This window comes from Rhipicephalus microplus, chromosome X, assembly GCF_043290135.1.
Source record: "Rhipicephalus microplus isolate Deutch F79 chromosome X, USDA_Rmic, whole genome shotgun sequence".
Classification (NCBI taxonomy): Eukaryota; Metazoa; Arthropoda; class Arachnida; order Ixodida; family Ixodidae; genus Rhipicephalus; species Rhipicephalus microplus.
In genome coordinates this window covers 298,751,030-298,769,546 of record NC_134710.1, presented here as the reverse complement: position 1 = coordinate 298,769,546, position 18,517 = coordinate 298,751,030, and the positions used below count along the sequence as shown (strand labels likewise).

The 18,517-nt window shown below is 44.0% G+C and overlaps 1 protein-coding gene across 1 annotated transcript; it reads left to right on the top strand.

The window, feature by feature from the left end:
• The first annotated feature begins 236 nt into the window (after nucleotides 1-236).
• On the top strand, nucleotides 237-13,775 carry LOC142777193 (nose resistant to fluoxetine protein 6-like). Its single transcript, XM_075881509.1, has 5 exons — nucleotides 237-469; nucleotides 5,006-5,088; nucleotides 7,224-7,346; nucleotides 10,360-10,804; nucleotides 13,291-13,775. The coding sequence occupies exons 2-5, from the start codon at nucleotides 5,081-5,083 to the stop codon at nucleotides 13,660-13,662; spliced, it is 948 nt and encodes a 315-aa protein (XP_075737624.1). The 5' UTR covers nucleotides 237-469; nucleotides 5,006-5,080; the 3' UTR covers nucleotides 13,663-13,775.
• The last annotated feature ends 4,742 nt before the right edge of the window (nucleotides 13,776-18,517 follow it).

Sequence of the window (18,517 nt, the reverse complement as noted above, 5' to 3'; positions counted from 1 at the left end):
TCAGCAAGAACACTTTTGTGATTGCCCCACTAGATGGCCCCGCTGAAGGCGCCACGTGTTCAGTCTGTAGGTAGCGCACACGTCTGTGACTTCGATGCTCTGGCCATTCTAGCTTTGGTAATCTGGCTGAAACATTGTTATCACTATTGGCACTCGCACTGCTGCTTATTTGGACTCGATGACTCGATGTGTAGTTTGCGTTACGTAAAAATTTGTGTTATCTAGAGGCACGCACATGAATAGATTCTATCAGGTAACACGGTAACGTAAAGAAGTATATGCATGCACAAGCTAAAAGCCCTTAATCGGGGTTCCGATGAGACTGAAGTCAGCGCGGGCAGAGAACGTGTGGGTGCCGCACCACCGGGCACGTAAGGTTGCCTTTGCCGCGTGAAATGGAACATTTGACGTCACTTTGCACTCCGTGACAGCACTCGGCAACTAGCCGCGCTAGCGGCGGAAGAAACAGGTATGCGTAACTTTGCTACCTAAAGATAGCATATACAGTAACTCTACGCTTGGACTGCGTTCAGCATCACCAAGTGTTGAAAATAATATACTTGCTGCAGTTAACGACAAATGGAGCACGTGGCGGTTTCACTAGTAAATTTTTGTTTCTGGTGTACCTGACCGGCGGGTCAAATGCACTCCCTTAGCATCCCGTTTTCGCCACGTTCCGCCGGTGTTTACTTTCTCGTGCGCGCTCATGGCGTTCTTTGTCGGATTTTCATCTCGACTATGAACCATTGCGTGCGACAGCTAAGGCGGCTTTCAAATTTGAAATCGCAGCTGCTGCTAAAAGGGAAAAAATGACATGTATAAAAGCAGAGCAAATGCACGTTCATGGCGTTTGCACAAGTTGCACACTAAATAATTCTGAAATGTGGGAGGTGTTGTTCATGTACTGATTCATTAATTTTGAGACAGTGTGAATTGAACTGTTCTTACAATTTAGATTTTGGTTCTGGTGTAGTTGAGCGCTCTCAAACTACACGCGTCGCATCACCTATGCAGTCTTCGTTATGAATGCACTGATTATTCTGTTTATAGTGGCAACGAACCAATTCCTTGCAGCAGCTCTTGTCTGTTGGAACTTCCTTTGAGCCATTGGAACAATGACGAGGCACTCCTCTCTAGGCACTCTTCGAGGCATCTTTAACCGGGAATTCTTAGATGAATGCTTTTATATCAGCCCACGTCTAAAGCCGCTTAAAGGTATTGTAAGTTTCATTGGCTGTTGGATCTCATATATCAGCTACAGCACTCTCATGCTGTTTCACCTTACTATCAGTCAGAAGACATGGTACTGCAAAACATGTGAAAGAACCATAGACAGTCAAAATTCTCCAGAGCTCCTACTACGGTATTTACAACCTGTGTCATTTTGAAAAACTAATCCCATCAAATCAAACTATCCTTGCCTAGGAGTCAGTATCCTATTTGACAAAATTATACATCAAGAATTTTAACTATGCACTGAAATTGCTTTCATTGCGTTGTATTCACACATCTTCCTTCCTCAGAACACGCATAAATCAAATGTTTAGGCCTGTGTACTTAAATTTAGGTGCACGTTAATGAACACCAGGTGGTCGAATTTTCCTGAGCTCTGAAGCATGGCACCCCTCATAATCAAATCGTGGTGCTGGGAGGCTAAATCTCAGATGTTATTACACGCACAAATATTGCACATCAAGACCACTACTTCGGTGCAGCGCAAACCAAGCAGAAAGGCACACTCTAAATTATGGGAGCTGTTCAACTAAAGCTGTCTGAAAATTATTGATGCAGAACATAAACAACGCCATGGCGTTAGAGATTTACTTCTTGTGGAACTCTTAGAAACGCCATAAACGTGAGTTTGCTCTGCTTTTTATACGTGTGGTTTATTTTGAGCACCAGCTGTGAATTCAAACTCGTCAGGTGCGTAAGCTGCCACCCGTAATGGTTCATTGTCGAGGTAAGTATACGACAACGAATGTCATGGGCACGCACGATAACGCAGCCATGAGCGAAACGTGGTGAAAACGGGATGCGAAGTGAATGCATTCAGCCCGCCGGTCGGGCAGACTGGAAACATGAATTTGCTAGTGAGACCGACACGTGATTCGTCCATCGTTAACTGCAGCAAGCATATCATTTTTAACACTTGGCGATGCTGACCTCAGTTCAAGCAAGCCGAGGCCACACGTCGGAGTGTTCGAGTTAAAAGTGCTGACGGTTGTACATGGCCAGCATATCGGCGATGGGCTCATTAAGACGCTCGGTGAGGTCGTTGGTCTGTGGATAGTAGGCGGTGGTCTGGCGGTGACTTGCCTGGCTGTACCTCAGGATCGCCTGCATCAGGTTTGCCGTAAAGGCCGACCTCTGTCACCAATGAGGACCTCTGTAGCACCGTGACACAGGATGATGTTCTCGACGAAGAATTTTGCTATTTCGGTGGCCCTGCCGAAACTTGTCTCGGCTTAGCGCATAAGGTAGTCAGCAGCTACGATGATCCATTTGTTCCCGCAATTCGATGTCGGGATTGGTCCCAGTAAGTCCATGCTGATTTGCTGCAACGGCCATTGAGGTGGCTTGATTGGCCGGAGGTGTCCGGCTGGCCTAGTCAGTGGTGTCTTTTGTCGTTGCAAATCTCGGCTGCGCTCACGTAAAGAGCGACGCCGGCTAAAGGCGTGATCAGTAATGCTTTTCTTGTATCAATGAGAGCATGCGGGAAAAACCGAAGTGGCCAATTGTTGGGTCATCGTGCAGGGCCTGCAGAATTTCTGGTTGCGTTGCCGAAAGTACAATGGTAGAGCAGCTGGCTCGGGCCGGAGAAAAGTTCTTCTTTACAAGAACGTTGTTTTTTTAATGATGCCAATCCCATCGTGAATACTTTTGGGACGATGGTGGTGGGTCCCTCGAGCTATTCCGCTGGGCCCCTGAGATCCCGGTCAGCCCGCTGTCGCTCGGCGGAGTCATTGGAACTTATATTACCAAGAAGCACTGATCATTCTGGTTGGCCGGTGGTAGTGAATCGACGGGGGCATCTGACATTCAGTCGGCGTCGAAGTATCATCTTCCAGACTTGTGCACGATAGTAATGTCGATTTCTTGAAGCCTTAGGCTCCACCGTGCGAGGCGACCTGAAGGGCCCTTGAAGTTAGCTAGCCAACACAAGGCGTGGTGGTCACTTACAACTTTGAAAGGCCTGCCGCAGAGGTACCGGTGAAACTTTAACGCTGCCCAGATGATAACAAGGCACTTCTTTTGTGTTGTAGAACAGTTGGCTTCGGCCATGAATAACGACCAGCTTTCATAACTGATAACTCTTTCTGGGCCGTCAGTCCTTTGCACAAGGATGGTGCTGAGCCCTACGCTGATTACGTCGGTGTGTGCTTCTGTTTCGGCGTATCCGTCGAAATGCGCAAGTACCGGTTGTTTCTGCAGGCGTCATTTAATTTTCTGAAATGCCTCCTTTTTTGCTGCTTCCCCCCTTGCTTCAACATTGTTTTTCGTGAGGTGAGTTAATGGCTCAGCGATCCGTGAAAATCCTTTGACGAAAATCCTGTGATAGGTCCACAATCCGAAGAATCGGCGTACGGCCCTCTTGTCAGTGAGCGGCGGGAAATAAGTGATGGTGGCTGCTTTCCGCGGGTCGGGGTGGACTCCAGACTTGCTAATCACGCATCTCAGGAACGAGAGCTCCTCGTAAGCTAAACGGCATTTTTCTGGCTTCAGGGTGAGTCTTGAGGTCTTGATTGCTTGAAGTATTGCTTCAAAGCACCAGAGATATTCGTCGAAGCTTGAGAAAAACACGACCTGGCTTCAGGGTGAGTCTTGGGGTCTTGATAGCTTGAAGTATTGCTCCAAAGTGCTAGACGTGCTTGTCGAAGCTTTAGAAAAGCACGACGACGTTGTCCAAGTACACGAGGCAAGTCTACAACTTCAAACCAGTCAGAACGGTGGCAATAACACGCTGGGATGTCGCAGGCGCCGAGCAAAGACCAAACGGCATGACCTAGAACTTTAAGAGGTCGTCTGGTGTGATAAAGACAGTCTTCTCTCAATCTCTCTCGTCGACCTCAATTTCCCAATAGCTGGTCTTGAGGTTCATCGACAAAAAGTACTTCGCGTGCTAGAGTCGATTCTGGGCGTCTGCTATTCGTGGGAGGCGGTACGCGTCCTTCTTCGTGATTTTCTTCAGGCGGTGGTAATTGACGCAAAAACGTAGGGTCCCGTCCTTATTCTTCACTCACTAATACCACGGGTACTGGATCTTGACCTTCAAGGTAATTCCAGTGGAATATTTCTCCTGTGTGTTGTTGAACAATAAAATTTGCAGCGTGCTCGTTCACTAAAAGACGACTGCATGTCTCTTGGTGCAATCGGAGTCCTCTCTCTCGTTGCCCATTAACAGCAATTGGCATGTTCCAGTAGTAAACGTAGTTACATCACTGCGTGCTTTGTACCTCCCCAGGTTTCTCTCCTGCGCAACGTCGCGATGAGGGTCAGCGTCAACGCCGTCGCCAGTGTAAGCTTAAGCACCCACTGCTTCAGGCGCTTAGTATCAGGGGAATACGAATTCCTGGGCCGCTTCTCTGAACCGCTAGTCGTCAAATTGCTTGCCGGTGTGCCAGCTCCTCTGTGAAAATGTCACGCTCACTGGTTTCTAATCGGAACATATTTCCCCCCTTCTTGAAGTAAGTACAGGCATACGGTAAATAAGTGATTGTGAGTTTATATATTGAAATCAGACTGAAGACCCCTTTCGGAAAAAAAATTAAATCCTGATCGATTTCAATACTGCCAGCTGTTTGACATCATTAAGTCTATACTCTACGCCAACTTCTTTGGTGAGTTCTTACGGGTATGTCATTTCTGTAATAACTGCACAATTTAATAAATGGATGTTTACAGCACACAAAGCTTTAGGTATAGTAACTCTTGGTTAATGGGATATTATTTCCGACATCTCTTACTCTTACCTTTTCTTTCTCTCTCATTTTTTGTTTTCGTTTAGTGCGTTCCTCATTTCTGGTACGTTGCCGTTGACTACCAACTTGCAATCATCAGCACCATCATCCTGGCTGCTGTAATGCCCAAGTAAGCACACGTTCAACCAATTCTTCAGTTTGTTTTTCATTAATGATTTTCTTGGTATTTTTAGTAGCCTACATGCTGTAATTCTTATCCAGTATCGTTTAAAAGTTCTCTGCGTTGACCATGTACTTTTAGCAGTATACAGAAAACAAAACCATACAGAACATATATGAAAATTTAGTAAAACACACGAGCTATAGGCATGTGTAAAGGTGAAACAATTGTAATTCAATAGGTGCTTATCATGGCTACGAGACAGTTAACAATACATGTGTTGCGTTGTTTTGGAAATCTTCGAATGCGCAGAGATGAATGATTGATTGAATAAACTTTGTTTAAAATCCGGCAGTTTTTATCGGGGGAGGTGGGGGAAGAGGGAATTAACCCCTGTCCCTTCCCACTCTCCGTCGATTATGATGGCGGTGCCTCAGGTGACCCCTCAAAGTCCTTGGACCCGGGCGGCATCTTCAGCTTGCCGGAAAGCCCAACGCTGGTCGGCCAACTCGTCGCTTGTGAGAGCCGCCTCTCAGCGGCAGCGCAGCTGACGCCGCCGATCGGCAACCGTGACCTCAGCCGTGGCGGAAGCCGGCAAAAAAATATATGAAGGAAATGATAGCGAAGTAGTGTTTATTGACAGTGCTAGACAAATTAAATAATTTGTGATAAGAAACAAAATTTTATTTATCCAGTGTTTATTCTAGTGGCACACTACTATAGGTCTACATTGAATGCCGCCGATAAATACAACTGTCTTGACTGTCGGTAGGGGACGTGCCCACACTTAAATGAACAATAAAGGCAACAATTAAGTCAACGTTCATTGCTGAAATAACAGTCCAGAAACATCATTGTGTTAATTTTGTGCCAAGGAAGGGCTTATCTTTAAATAAAATCTCATTTTAGTGGTCCGCATCGAATTAGCGCACTCCAAGTTACCCGCCACAGCGGGCGGTTTGATGTCACTGTTGCCATGTACAACGTTACCTGGCTTTAATGCGCAGCCGCCGACAGTATAGTAGCAGCAGACGTAAAGTATAGGTAGCCGCAGCAGCAACAACGACCATTGAACTATAGTGGCTAGAAAACCTTTCTAGCCACTATATTTGAATAATTTTTAGCCATGTCCTTTAAAGTTGCAGGTGTGCTTGGTTCAACTGGATCCCGCTAGAATACAGGACCTGTCCAGTTGAACTCGAGGAAATTAAGTTTAAGAGCCACTCGCACCATTCCCCATAGTAACGTCCAGTGGTTCTTGTTTCCATTAATCAAACATAAACGAACAGTCAGCATTTTACTACGTCTCCTGATACATGGAAGGTTCTTTATTTAGTGCTTCTAGATCATTTACTAGTGATTGATTGTAGGCGGTTTGTCTGACGTCATCGGGATCACTTTGATAATGGCCTACTGTCGCGCATATAGTCTTGTGCGTTAACTTTGATTTCTCGGTAAGTAGGGCACTACCGTTGATAACATTGTCGTTTTGGACAATGTCATACATTGATATTTCACAATGACTTGAAATGTTATTCGACATTAGTGTCCCTTTAAGTTGATTTGGGGGCAAGGGGGAGGAACAAAACTTTTATCATTGTTCTTCATAACTGAGGCGTCTGTGTCTACACCTTCTGTACATCGATATTAAATTGTGAATGCCCCACAAGGCCAAAAAAGTACACATTTCTTCGTCAGTGCAAAACATATTTGGGCTTGTCTTGAGTTGACTTTGCTATCTCCCCCCCCCCAAAAAAAAAACAAATGACAGTATATATCTCCCACAGTCGTATAATCCTTTATCGGCAATGCTATGCGTAATCATTATGTTCTCTGTAATACTCGTAGAGTTTTTTCTGTATGTCGAACCCTACAGAAAAGTGTCACTGGTTGCATAATACTATGGCACCTATGTGGTGGCCTAGTAACTAAATCCAACGCTTCGCCAAAGAAAACTCCCATCTCGAACTAATTACGAGTGACACTTTGACTGAGTGCTTCGCGCCTGCATAATGTGCTCAGTTCATTATGAGGTAGATCATTCACCGAAATCAGCTTCTTGACAGCAATACCATCCTAAAAACACCGAACTTTTATCGTATTCATCATTTCTGACTCTAACTGTTCAACTTTTAATTCTTCAGGTGGCCCAAGGTATCCATGTGGATCATGGGCGCCATTGTGGTTGCCTCATCGTTGGGCACCTTGATACAGACTTACGTCATGGACGCGCTGCCATTCAGCCTCATCGTAACCACCGACATGAAGTGAGTGTGCGAGAGATATGGTTCCGGCTAAAACGCTCAGTGCGCACTGGTACAGCAGCCACTCGTATTTTGGGCGGACACATTCCCAGTAAATTGAAGGCACGCTTCTCCAGAACAAAAAAAAATTAAAGTTGTTCCCCGTGTCCAAAACGGTAGAACAATATTCACATTGCCGCAGATATAATTCGTCAATGTTATGAAAACTAGGGGGTTGCCCTAAGCGTTAAGTTACAGTGTTCCTCTAATCATAGCCCACCATATAGTTTGTCCCACATACACGCCCACAAGGTACCATGATATTGGTGCAATTAGTTCACAGTGCACCTACCAACTTGCCCAGGAAAAGGGAATTTAGATTCTGACACTAAACACTGCATAAGTGTGCACTTTATCATCTGGACATCTTTGGGATAAAGCATTACATTGTTGATTTTGTTTTAACCTCTGGACGCCGAAACTTTAGAGCACCCGAAATTCTGGCGATGATGCACTCACTATAGGATCTCAAAAAATAATGACGTTGATGATGTGTAACTACAGACGAAAAGATAAGCCAAGACTTTGAGCATTGTCTGAACGAATCACTGAAAGGCTCCTTTTCAATACAAATGATTCTGTTTTCTTGCTCTTGAAAGCGAAGGTTATTTTGCAGTGACAGGTTTTTTTTAGCCAACTGGTTGAAAAAAAGACAAGGAACGCATTTAAGTAATGCCGAATCAGCATAGTGAATTGCGGTAAACCGTAAGAAGTGGTACTGTGACAAGTTTTTCTTAGCCAACTGGTTTGAAAAGGGACATGAAAATCATTTAAGTAACGCCGAATCAGCCGAGTGAATTGCGCTAAGCCGTAAGAAGTGGTGCTGACGGCATGCCGGTATAATAGAGGAGGCAACTCAGTGAGAAGACTGGGACTGACTCCTCTGATTGGTGCGTTTTCCGTTTCTTTGCTTATGACTGTGTCTAGGCGATCGTGGCGGTGTGCAGCGAATAGAAAAATTCTCAGAAAAGAAGAGCTCACCGTGCACGTGCCGAAAATGCTTCATAATGTTACAGGGGCAATCAGGTGGAGGGCCACAGAAAATGGCAATACGAACAGATAGGAAAGTTCCGCGCTCACATTTACGAAGCGTAACGCTGGCAATCATTATCGATTGCTCCACAATCAATTACATGAATAAGCAGTTGGTTAATGGATTTTACAGTGTAATGCACGCAAAACACCGAGGTTCTATATAATCGGAAAGGCAATAACGAGAGAACCCAGGAATAAACTGCTATCGGTGATAGCTCAACCAAGACGTCTACTTGCCGACAAGATGACACAATAAATTACCGGTCGTTTATCACCAAAACATCACCAGAGCTTAAAGAGGGTGTGCTTGGAGCCTTTGCTAGTGCAACCGTTGCGCTTCAATGACCCACGAGTCAGTCAGCGGGGAAAAAAGGCCGCTCTATAGCATAGGCAATCATCATTTATGACTTTTGCAAATTTATGGAAGAGCCCGAGTAGCAAGGAACACCACACTAAAATGACTCATGGTGAACATTTGTGCCTTACTTAAAAAGTAATAGCAATGAGAGATAAGCAGGAAATACCGCGAAGTCTAGACAAGACGACTTGTTCCTTTCAGAGCAGCAACTTCCTTCTCAGGAAACGTGTTTGCGTATATGCCTAGCTTCTTTCGCCGACCCCAAAAGTGTATTGATCTACTTTTCGTCACACCAAACCTCCATACTCCCCTTTCCCATGAGAAGGTCTTGTTTGAAAGAAAAGTAGTTTACTAAAACTTTCAACGCAAAATCGGCTCCAAATACGTTTCTAAATAAAAGCGATTACTTCGACATTTAAAACAGTACTGAATTTTACGTCGATTCCCCCTTCCAATATCCCTGCATGTCGTGAAAGCCGCTAGTCACAGCTGATGAGCTCTATGAGAAGAGATTGCTTTTACCTTTACCGGCAACGTAGCGAAGTGAGTTGAGTTTTCACAGTACTGACGCACACTTCATCTGGGTACTTTGCATTTGCTGCCACCAAGAAAGAAAGCCAAGGAAGAATACAAAAATGTGGGTAAATAGAGTGGTATGTAAACATAATATACACAGGCATATGCTGAAGTGCCTGGTGTTTCAGTTAAAATAAACTGCCATTGTCGCCTGAAGTTAGATTATCTTTATCAGACAGAAAAAGAACACCTTCTGTCCAGGGCTCCGAGCAGCCAGTCCCGTGACAGCGAGGGATCGGAGAACAGCCACATATTTTTTTTTTCGGAAACGGGGCAGAATCAGCATACTAAACTTTTTCTTCACCTAGACGCAATGTCTTTACAATGTACACACGTACCTTTTACATGAATGGTTCTTGCTGTTTCGTGACGTCGCATAACAGGAAGAACACGTGGGTGCAACCGAAAAAATGAAGGATGAAAAGAACGCTATGGCAACAAAGTGTTGTCAAAAATAATTCGTCTTTTTTTTCTCAGAATAATTATGCCCAATAAATACGCACACGTCATTTGGAGACTAGTTTTCAGACTTCACACAGAAGACGTGAGTGAAGGGTTTATTCTAAAAAATGTTCTCCAATCGAGTATGGTTGTAGAATGAAATTAAACAATCCTCGTGCTCTCAATAATATATGCTTTCAGGTTACAGGGTGCTTATTTGCAAAAAAGCATCTTGAAATATATTGTTCGTAAGTGCATATTTTACGCAGCACTACGATGGACATAAAATTAGCTCAAGCAGCTTGCCCGAAAGTAAAGCTTTCCGAATAAGGCCTAAGGTGCTGGTAAGAGCAAATGCAAAGCAATCAAGACTATCGCCATCTTATTATCGCACGTGGTGAGCCAGTAATGAAAAGCACTTACGAATGTAAAGCTTTAGGCCCCATGCATATTGCCAATACAGATAAACGTTAATATCCTCCCCACCTTTGGATTGTGAGCTTTGTAGTGGTCAAAAAAATGGTCACGTGTACTTCTTCAACAATACGTGCCGCTCTAACTACGCAGGAGGATAGGTGATGTGCAAACAGAGATCTACCTCAAGCCGTATGCTCACGCCGCCACTTTGTTCGTGGGTGTGATCTTCGGCATCCTGGCCGTGCAGCGACATCGGCTCTCGCGGCTCGTCCAGGGCTTCGCCTGGGCTGCGGCCACGGGCCTCGCTCTGGCAGTGCTGTTTGGCGTGCACACGTGGTCAGTCGGCCGCCAGCCGGAGAGGCTCGAATCGGCTTTCTACGGGGGCCTGCACCGCGTCTCCTGGGCGCTGGCCATTGCGTGGGTCATGTACGCTTGCGCCACGGGCCGCGCAGGTTTCGTCACCAAGATCCTCGCCTGGCCGATCATGTACCCGCTGGGAAGGCTGACGTTTGCGCTCTACCTCGTACATCTCGTTGTGATGGGATTCACGACAGTACTCGGACGAGAGCTCGTCAGTCAGCAGCCATTTTTACACGTAAGTTTGTCCTTTCACTTGACATCAATAACTAAGTTAATGAAGAATGGTTGGAAACGCGTTTAGCAAAGTAAAAGTATACCGGAGGCAAGGTGAGTCAATATGCGAGCAGACGAAGTTTCATCTTTATTTAAAGAGGTAGGGAATCACCCTACAGGCATGGTGAAAAGAAGTTCGGCAGATCCCGCGTACCTTGGGAATCAACGTTACGCGATGCGTTTGGAGGGAAGGTGACCACATTGTAATTTTTTTTAGGGGCGAAGCTCCTTAGGGCGTGGGCTGTGCGTCCCCTGTAGCCTGTATGTAGCCACCTCTAGTTTAGTTCTTGCAGTGTTCACTAGATGGCGGTACCGTCCCCTGTATGTGGCCACCTCTAGTTTAGTTCTTGCAGTGTTCACTAGATGGCGGTACCGTCTCCTGTATGTAGCCACCTCTCGTTTAGTTCTTGTAGTGTTTACTAGATGGTGGTACTTGTAGCTGATGATGAAAAGATGCAAGATGTTATAAACTAGAAAGCGGTACTTGTAGTTGATGAAAGACGCGAGATCTTATAAAATAGGAATGATGTCACATATGGCGCGTGTCATTGGTTGAAGGCAATCGTTCGATTTAGTGCGGCGACGTACGCTAGGGGGAGCGATGTAATAAAATCGAGTGGGCAAAATGTACAGAGGATTCATGGTTTACCAGGTTTACCTCCGGAGCTTCGCCCACTCATCATCATTCACTTCGTGGATATGGCGGAATTTTTTTTCATTGAGTGACACGTTTTGAAATGATGCTAAAAATGTATGTACAAATGTTGCACGCACAGACATATGTTGAACAGTCGGATTTGTTTATATAACCAGTTGAACGGCCGCTGGATAAAAAAGAAGGTGCGGCCAGTTTCGTGCCGCCGAAGCGACGGGACGGGCCTGTAGTTCACCTCGCGCCCACTCTGGCACCACCACTCATCCCAGGAGAAACGCTTTCACAGGCATTGCTACGCATGACAGTAGGCAGTAACTAACGCGTTTCGTAGTTGCCTATCTCAGGTTCGATTCTGAATGATTATTAGGAGTACCTGTTACACCATATATGTGAACAGTTTGCCCTGGGAGGGCCCATCTTTCGTCGAGTATAGGCCTGAACACTCTTTATGAATGCTGGTCGTTTGACTCACCTGAAATTAAAAGGGTCACTGATTCCATTAATGAGGGGGCAATCGCCGGGTAGATTTCAAGGGTTGGCATACCGGCCCACCAAAACGCAACGCGAAAGCATGATCAATTTAAATGTAGGTCATTTTAGTGCACCAAAAGCGCCGGCTGTTATCCAGTTACAACTGTTTACATCATGTTTAAGCATGACCGAGGCATTACAACATGGTGAGAAAAAAGCGCTTTGTGGTGTTATGATTATAGTCATTACAATATCATCGTTATAGTCGTAGTATTACTCGTATATAGTGTCAAATCGAAGCAGCGCAAAGTAGCAGGTCAGGTAAGAGTTCTTAGGCTGGACCATCGTCTCGGCATTTCGACAACTAGTATTTTTTCTTTAAAGCAACGCAAGGTTAGTGTAAAGTGGCCAGGAAGGAACACAACTCAAAAGCTCACTGTTTTCTTAGAAAAAAAAAAGGTCAGGTCATTTGAAGACAACGCTGCTTTAATAAATTTTATGCCATTTATTGAGTAACTTATTTTATGTAAAAAGTAGTCGTGTTTGTATACAATATAATTAACAAAATTGACAAAAAAGTACACTCAATAGGTGAGAATTTAATCCAAGCTTACATAATGACATCTGCCTTTGTAAGAAAATAATATATATAAATATATATATATATATATATATATATATATATATATATATATATATATATATATATATATATATATATACCAAATGTACAAGCACCAACACAAGCCAAAGAATATTTATTTATGAGCGGTGTTATTAGAAACCAGGTCTCAAAATATAGTCACCGAACGAGATTTCGTTTATGCGCTTTCAATTTTTTGTTGGAATAAGTAAACATGCCAGTTGCTTTTTTTTTTAAGGCTACCCAGCTACTTTATTCGTACCAACCACATTTGCAACCCTATGTTTAAGCAGCACCCAGCCTTTAACGTAGACGCACTAATTAGTCACTTCAGTGTGAACATGTTCTCTGGTGCACCCTGATCCAGCTGTACAGCTTTGAAAATAACAATATTAATTTTTTGTGTTCCAAAATATGTGTTACAACTGCTAAAGGTAGGAAACAAGTAACTGGAACCAACCAAGCGTACAAATACGGAGTATAAATTTGAATATTTTACATGTTACAAAACAAGACGTTTCACTAATCTTCAGTTTAGTACTTTGTTTTGTCATGTCTAGATGCTTGTATACCTACGCAAAACCCCATAATTCTAGTATATTATTCTACGCGAAGCCTATGCTATGCAACGCGATGTAGTGTCTGCCACAATACCTTTCTTTCTCTCTTTTTACCCCAGACCCAGACATATTTAGGCACGGTCCTCATGTCGTACGGATTTGCCATCGTTCTCTACCTCTTCGTCGAGTGTCCGGTGGCTGGACTGGACAACACGGCCTTCGAAAAAGTGATGCCCAAGCACGGAAACAAAGGCGCCTCAAAAACCAAGGGCATGGCTCATGAGCTCAAGTCTGTCAACCCTGTTCAAACTAACGGGGCCCGCACCAATACTGGGGTTTCTCCCTCCACAATTACGAATGGATTTCCCGACGTGACCAAACCTTGTAGCAACGGCGCTAATCTTTACGGCCACGTGAATAGCGCTTGGGAAAATGATACACGCGACAGGGAGACGGAGGCCGATGTTGCCGTGGTCTCCGTGAAGTTCTGAGTGAATGATCTCGTATTAACAGAGACAAGCAGGCTTTCCTCACGCAACAGCGCCGTTTATTCAGCCGTTACTTTGGCTATATACAAATGCTTCGGCCAGCCTGGCTCCATGTCACGCTATCTGCAGAGCAGCGCATGCACTCGTAACACGTGCTGAAGTTTTTTCGCAAGCTAATGTTAATACGCGTCCTGTTAATCAGAAGTGTAAATAATTTATTGATGCAGGGTGTGACCATTGTGATGCGTTTTTTTTGGGGGGGGGGGTGAATTGTACAGATTTTTCTAGTGCATGAATTATGTCCTCTTTTTTGTTCACCTATCGCTGAAAATAAAGTATTCAAACGAACATCTGACGAGGATCTTTTTCACTTACGCGCATAGTTTTGCTTAAAAGTCTTGTTTCGCGGAGTTTAACGTCTCAAAGCGACACAGTTGTTTGGAAACGCCGTAGTAATGGGCTGAGAACTAAGTTTCACCTGCTTCAAGTTATTTAATAATACGTAGCCAGTGCTCAATACACGACCTTTTGTTGTTGTTTTCTGAAAGCAATATCGCAAGCATGATTCCCGACAAGGCCGAATTCAAAGACATAAGATAATATAGTAAGAAGCGCTACGTACTACCACACCATATAACATCAACAGCAAATCAACCACAGAGATGCCTTCAAAAACGGGCCCATCTGACTTTGAGAAACTGTGTGTGAGTTGTCTCCGAGTGTTATTTCTGATCTACGCCTGAAACATGCTATGCTGTTGTGTACAGTAAATATTTAGTTATGGAAGTGGGCTTCCCTGCGGTAACATACTTTTATACTTAAAGCCAGCTTTGACGGCATTGGCTACATACGTTCAGGTATATCCCATTTCGAATCGAGGCTCACGCTAGGGCACTTCAAGCTAGGGAAACATCGGCGCACTTCAGCTTCTTACTGGTACTGTATATCGATTGTTGCTTGTATTACACTGTACGCGATTCAGTAGGCTCACTGTATTCAAACATATCGGTGTGAGAAAATTATCTTATGTTTAGAACAACAGTCGATCGAAGCATGCGATATCGTGCATACCACTTCGTGTGTGTCTGGGACACGGAAGTAAAGCAGACGAAGCAAACTGGGGGGACACTGAGTGTAAATGCACCCAGTAATACATCAGTTTCAGTAGGGCAAAGTATTGTAGCTCAGCGTTGACATTACCTTGTCACCACTTATGCATGCGTGGCAAATCACGCAAGTGCAGTCAACAAACTGTCGGCAACGATGCTCTGCCGCTTTCCGTAAATTATGCCTTCTACGCCACAAGCTCAAGACTGCTCCGCCTAGTGTTAAACTCCTCTCCTACTTTTCCTTAATTAGGCCTAAACTTGAGTACGCCTCCATAGTTTGGGATCCCCACACAAAAATTAACGTCCAAAACCTAGAAAGAATTCAAAGAAAAGCAGTACGATTCATATATAGTAAATTTATGTCAACCGACTCCCCCACTGCATTACTAACAGCAAATGGTATAGAACTATTACAAATTCGAAGAACAAAATGTCGGCTACAGTTTCTTTCAGACATAGTGAACCACAGGCTACCCTTAGACACCGCAGTATACGTATCCCCCTTGTTAAGCAGACCCACTCGACACCACCATCCTCATTCCCTAACGCCAATCTTCGCAAGGACTGATACTTTTCGGTACTCCTTCTTCCCACACACAATAGATGATTGGAATAAACTAACCGAAGCATTTCCTCAACGCCCTTGACCATTTGTGCAAATACTCTTCTTCCATGACTTCCTTGAATGGTATTATCACCGTGTTGTTCAACTGTTACTTTTTTTTTAAAGCCATAACCCCTCTGACTTATAGCAAAGAAATTGTGTAAAAAACGCTTTGCAACCTTGTTTCATTCTGTTATTTAGTGTTTCATGTATGCTCACCCTGCTTGGACTTTTTGTCGGCAGTATTCTATAAATAAAAAATAAAGAGATGATGGTAGCCAACCCTAAAATAAATGTCAGTGGCGGCATGCGCCACTTTCCTGTGGCAATAAGTCTAAAAAAAATATGCGGCATGCGTACTTTTTTTAACGCAAAACTCACCACAGGAAACTTTTCACAGCAAGAAATCCTCTGAAAAACAAGAAAAGAATGTGTCGTCAAAATAGAAAATGGTTGCCCGAACATGCTAGAGCACCAACTACTGGGGCGTCCGAAATACGTACTACGAAGCCACCACCCCAAACGTTTAAAAATTAGCAATTGTGAGAAAACGTGTGTATATCAAACCCAACAAAGCGCTAACTACCATGTGGACCTGAGTGGCAACGCTCGAGAAATATTCTGCTTAAGTGAAATCTTTTATTTCGCGACCTTCCACACGCTTTAACAAAACTCGTGCGTTGCGATTTAGACGTTAATATATTTGCACCATCAAGTACGACATGCTCTTGTATTAGCAGTTACTTGTGCTTTACAGAGAGACAGAGAGACGAGCACAGCTCTTACTTTCAGTTTACTACCCGACACGTGGGTACTTAAAATTATGGTACAGATAAGGAAATCGCACACTTGGGCCCCAGCTAACGTTGGTGCATATAGAAAAACAAAGAAAACATCTTGTTGCATCAGACTAATATATTCATAGCTTTCATATGATGTCATGAACGTAAACTCTCAACGTACTGGAACTCCAACGTGGCAGCTTCGATGGCGTTGAGACAGAATACTCACATGGCGGTTAACCTGCTGCGATGTGATAGCGACGTGACAGGTACGCTTTTGGTTCCTGTGCATGAATAACAAAAGCATCTGCATGCGATAGGCTCATAACAATGATGTGACATCATGAACTTCCAATACCATCATGTTGAAATGCAACATGGCAGCTTCAATGCCCTCAGTACAAGCCGTATGTACCAGGTGCAGTGTTATATATAATAGCTGTTAGGGTTTAACGTCCTAAACCTATGATGTATGATTAATAGAGATGACGTAGGCTCCGAAAATTTTGACCACCAGGGGTTCTTTGAATTGCACCTAAATCTAAGCTAACGGGTCTATGCGGTGTTCAATCATTCGTACTTTTGAACCTTGGTTATTTTCCCTGACTACTTAAACAAAGCCGCGATAGCTTCAAAGAACTAAAAAGACTATTAATGAATTATAAGGTATGAATGTAAGGGCTCGTTCTTTTTAGGTTGGACACAATATTAATATAAATAACAGACAAGAAAATCTGTTAGTTTCCAATTAAAGGACAATTATTAACTCAATTGGACCACAATCAAGTAGTATCACGTTGGCAAATGTCATTCGTCTAATTCATATACCAATAAATTTCTTAAGTTTGCTTCCAGTCACGTCAAAAGGTATCTAGCATAAGCAGTTAGTGGCTTATACGCCGCGAATGATACAGTGAACAAGGTTTTTTTTTTTACTATTCACCCAATGGTACAGTAGTAGGTGGTTCAGGTTTCGACTACGGCCACTATCGTAAGTAGCATAATTAGAAAAAAAACATTAGCCTAGAAGACAAAGGAAACGCAATTTCGAACATTATAATATCTCACTAAAATCAAGTAAACCAGAGACGCAACATACTAATTAATCTAAAATTAGTGTGTCATACTTCGGGTTGAGTAGAAAAGACGGCATAATATTATTTTGGAATGAATGTGCAACGCGAAAAAAATCTATCGCATCAAACACACCTTGAACTGCGTTCGGGAAGTGATTTGTACCTTTATTTTTCTGTGGGTGATAGAACAAGAAATTTTTTGTGCTAATGTTGCGAGACCAGAAGATAAAGTAATGAATGAGTTTTGGACGCTTGACGTCCAACAACCCGGATATGAATAAAACATGCTATTTGAATATTCGAAACAGAACGAAAATAGGCAAAGTACAGACTTCATGTGCGAATATCTCACGAAGATCTCGCTTAACTTGCGGAAAAAATTAAATCTAATCTTAACGCAAACCCTTTTTTTGCTATGGAGCCCCCAGCAAACTGATCACGAATGATTCGAGTTCTCTGGAGTGCTATATGCATGCGCTGACACCGTGCTCTACAGTATAGAGGAAGCATAGAGAGGGTGCAGATCCAAACGCAGGTACGAAACCCTTAGGTGAAGTGAATCTGAAAGGCACTGCAAATCAAACTTAGAATAGAAACGATAAAACGCGTATCTTTTCTATTTGTCGTTGTTCTTGTAGTTGCTGTCGCTCCTCTTCCAGTTCTTATATCTGCTGTGTATAGAAAATTTATTGCTTCTGAGATGCTTATACTTCAATCGACGTTGTCGCCTAGCCGCCGGCTGGCGAATGGTACTGGTATTTCATCGTAAGAATTTTGCCCTGATTAGGAGGACGGGTGGAGAGCACGATAAAGTAGAGAGCATGGTGTGGGAGAGGGGGGGTTCATAACGAATGCTAATCTTGTTTAGCCTGCAGGAAGTGTAGTACGAAAGATGGAAAGGGACACAGAGTGGGTGCTGGAGAAAGCGCAGAGCCATACCTTTTTACATTGTGGCGGCTACAAGCGACACTTTCTTCGCATGCGGCTGCGACCTCATAGCAAGGCGCGTCCGGAAAGGATTCCCAGGCATCGCGTGTGATAGGTCTCTCAAGGTATGCCGCTACGCAGCCTCTGCGTCTCGATGGCGACGATCTTTTCCGCGAGGAGGCATGTTGCGTGACCAAGTTTAGTTTCGCACCGAAACCGGTAGCCATCGCGCGTAGAGCAACCGACGTGCGCCGTGCGGGGTTTCCGTACAGACAGCGACAGACAGAAACCGACGCGGCGTTCTCCTAACAGCCTGTCACTTGCGAATGGACCGGCTCAGTCTTGAGAACTCGGTACCGC

Bases quoted from the DNA above. Each gene is read 5' to 3' on its own strand.
- LOC142777193 (XM_075881509.1), top strand. The intron at 7,347-10,359 runs GTGAGTGTGCGA...CTAACTACGCAG, and splicing joins ATCGTAACCACCGACATGAA to GAGGATAGGTGATGTGCAAA. The intron at 10,805-13,290 runs GTAAGTTTGTCC...TTTTTACCCCAG, and splicing joins GTCAGCAGCCATTTTTACAC to ACCCAGACATATTTAGGCAC.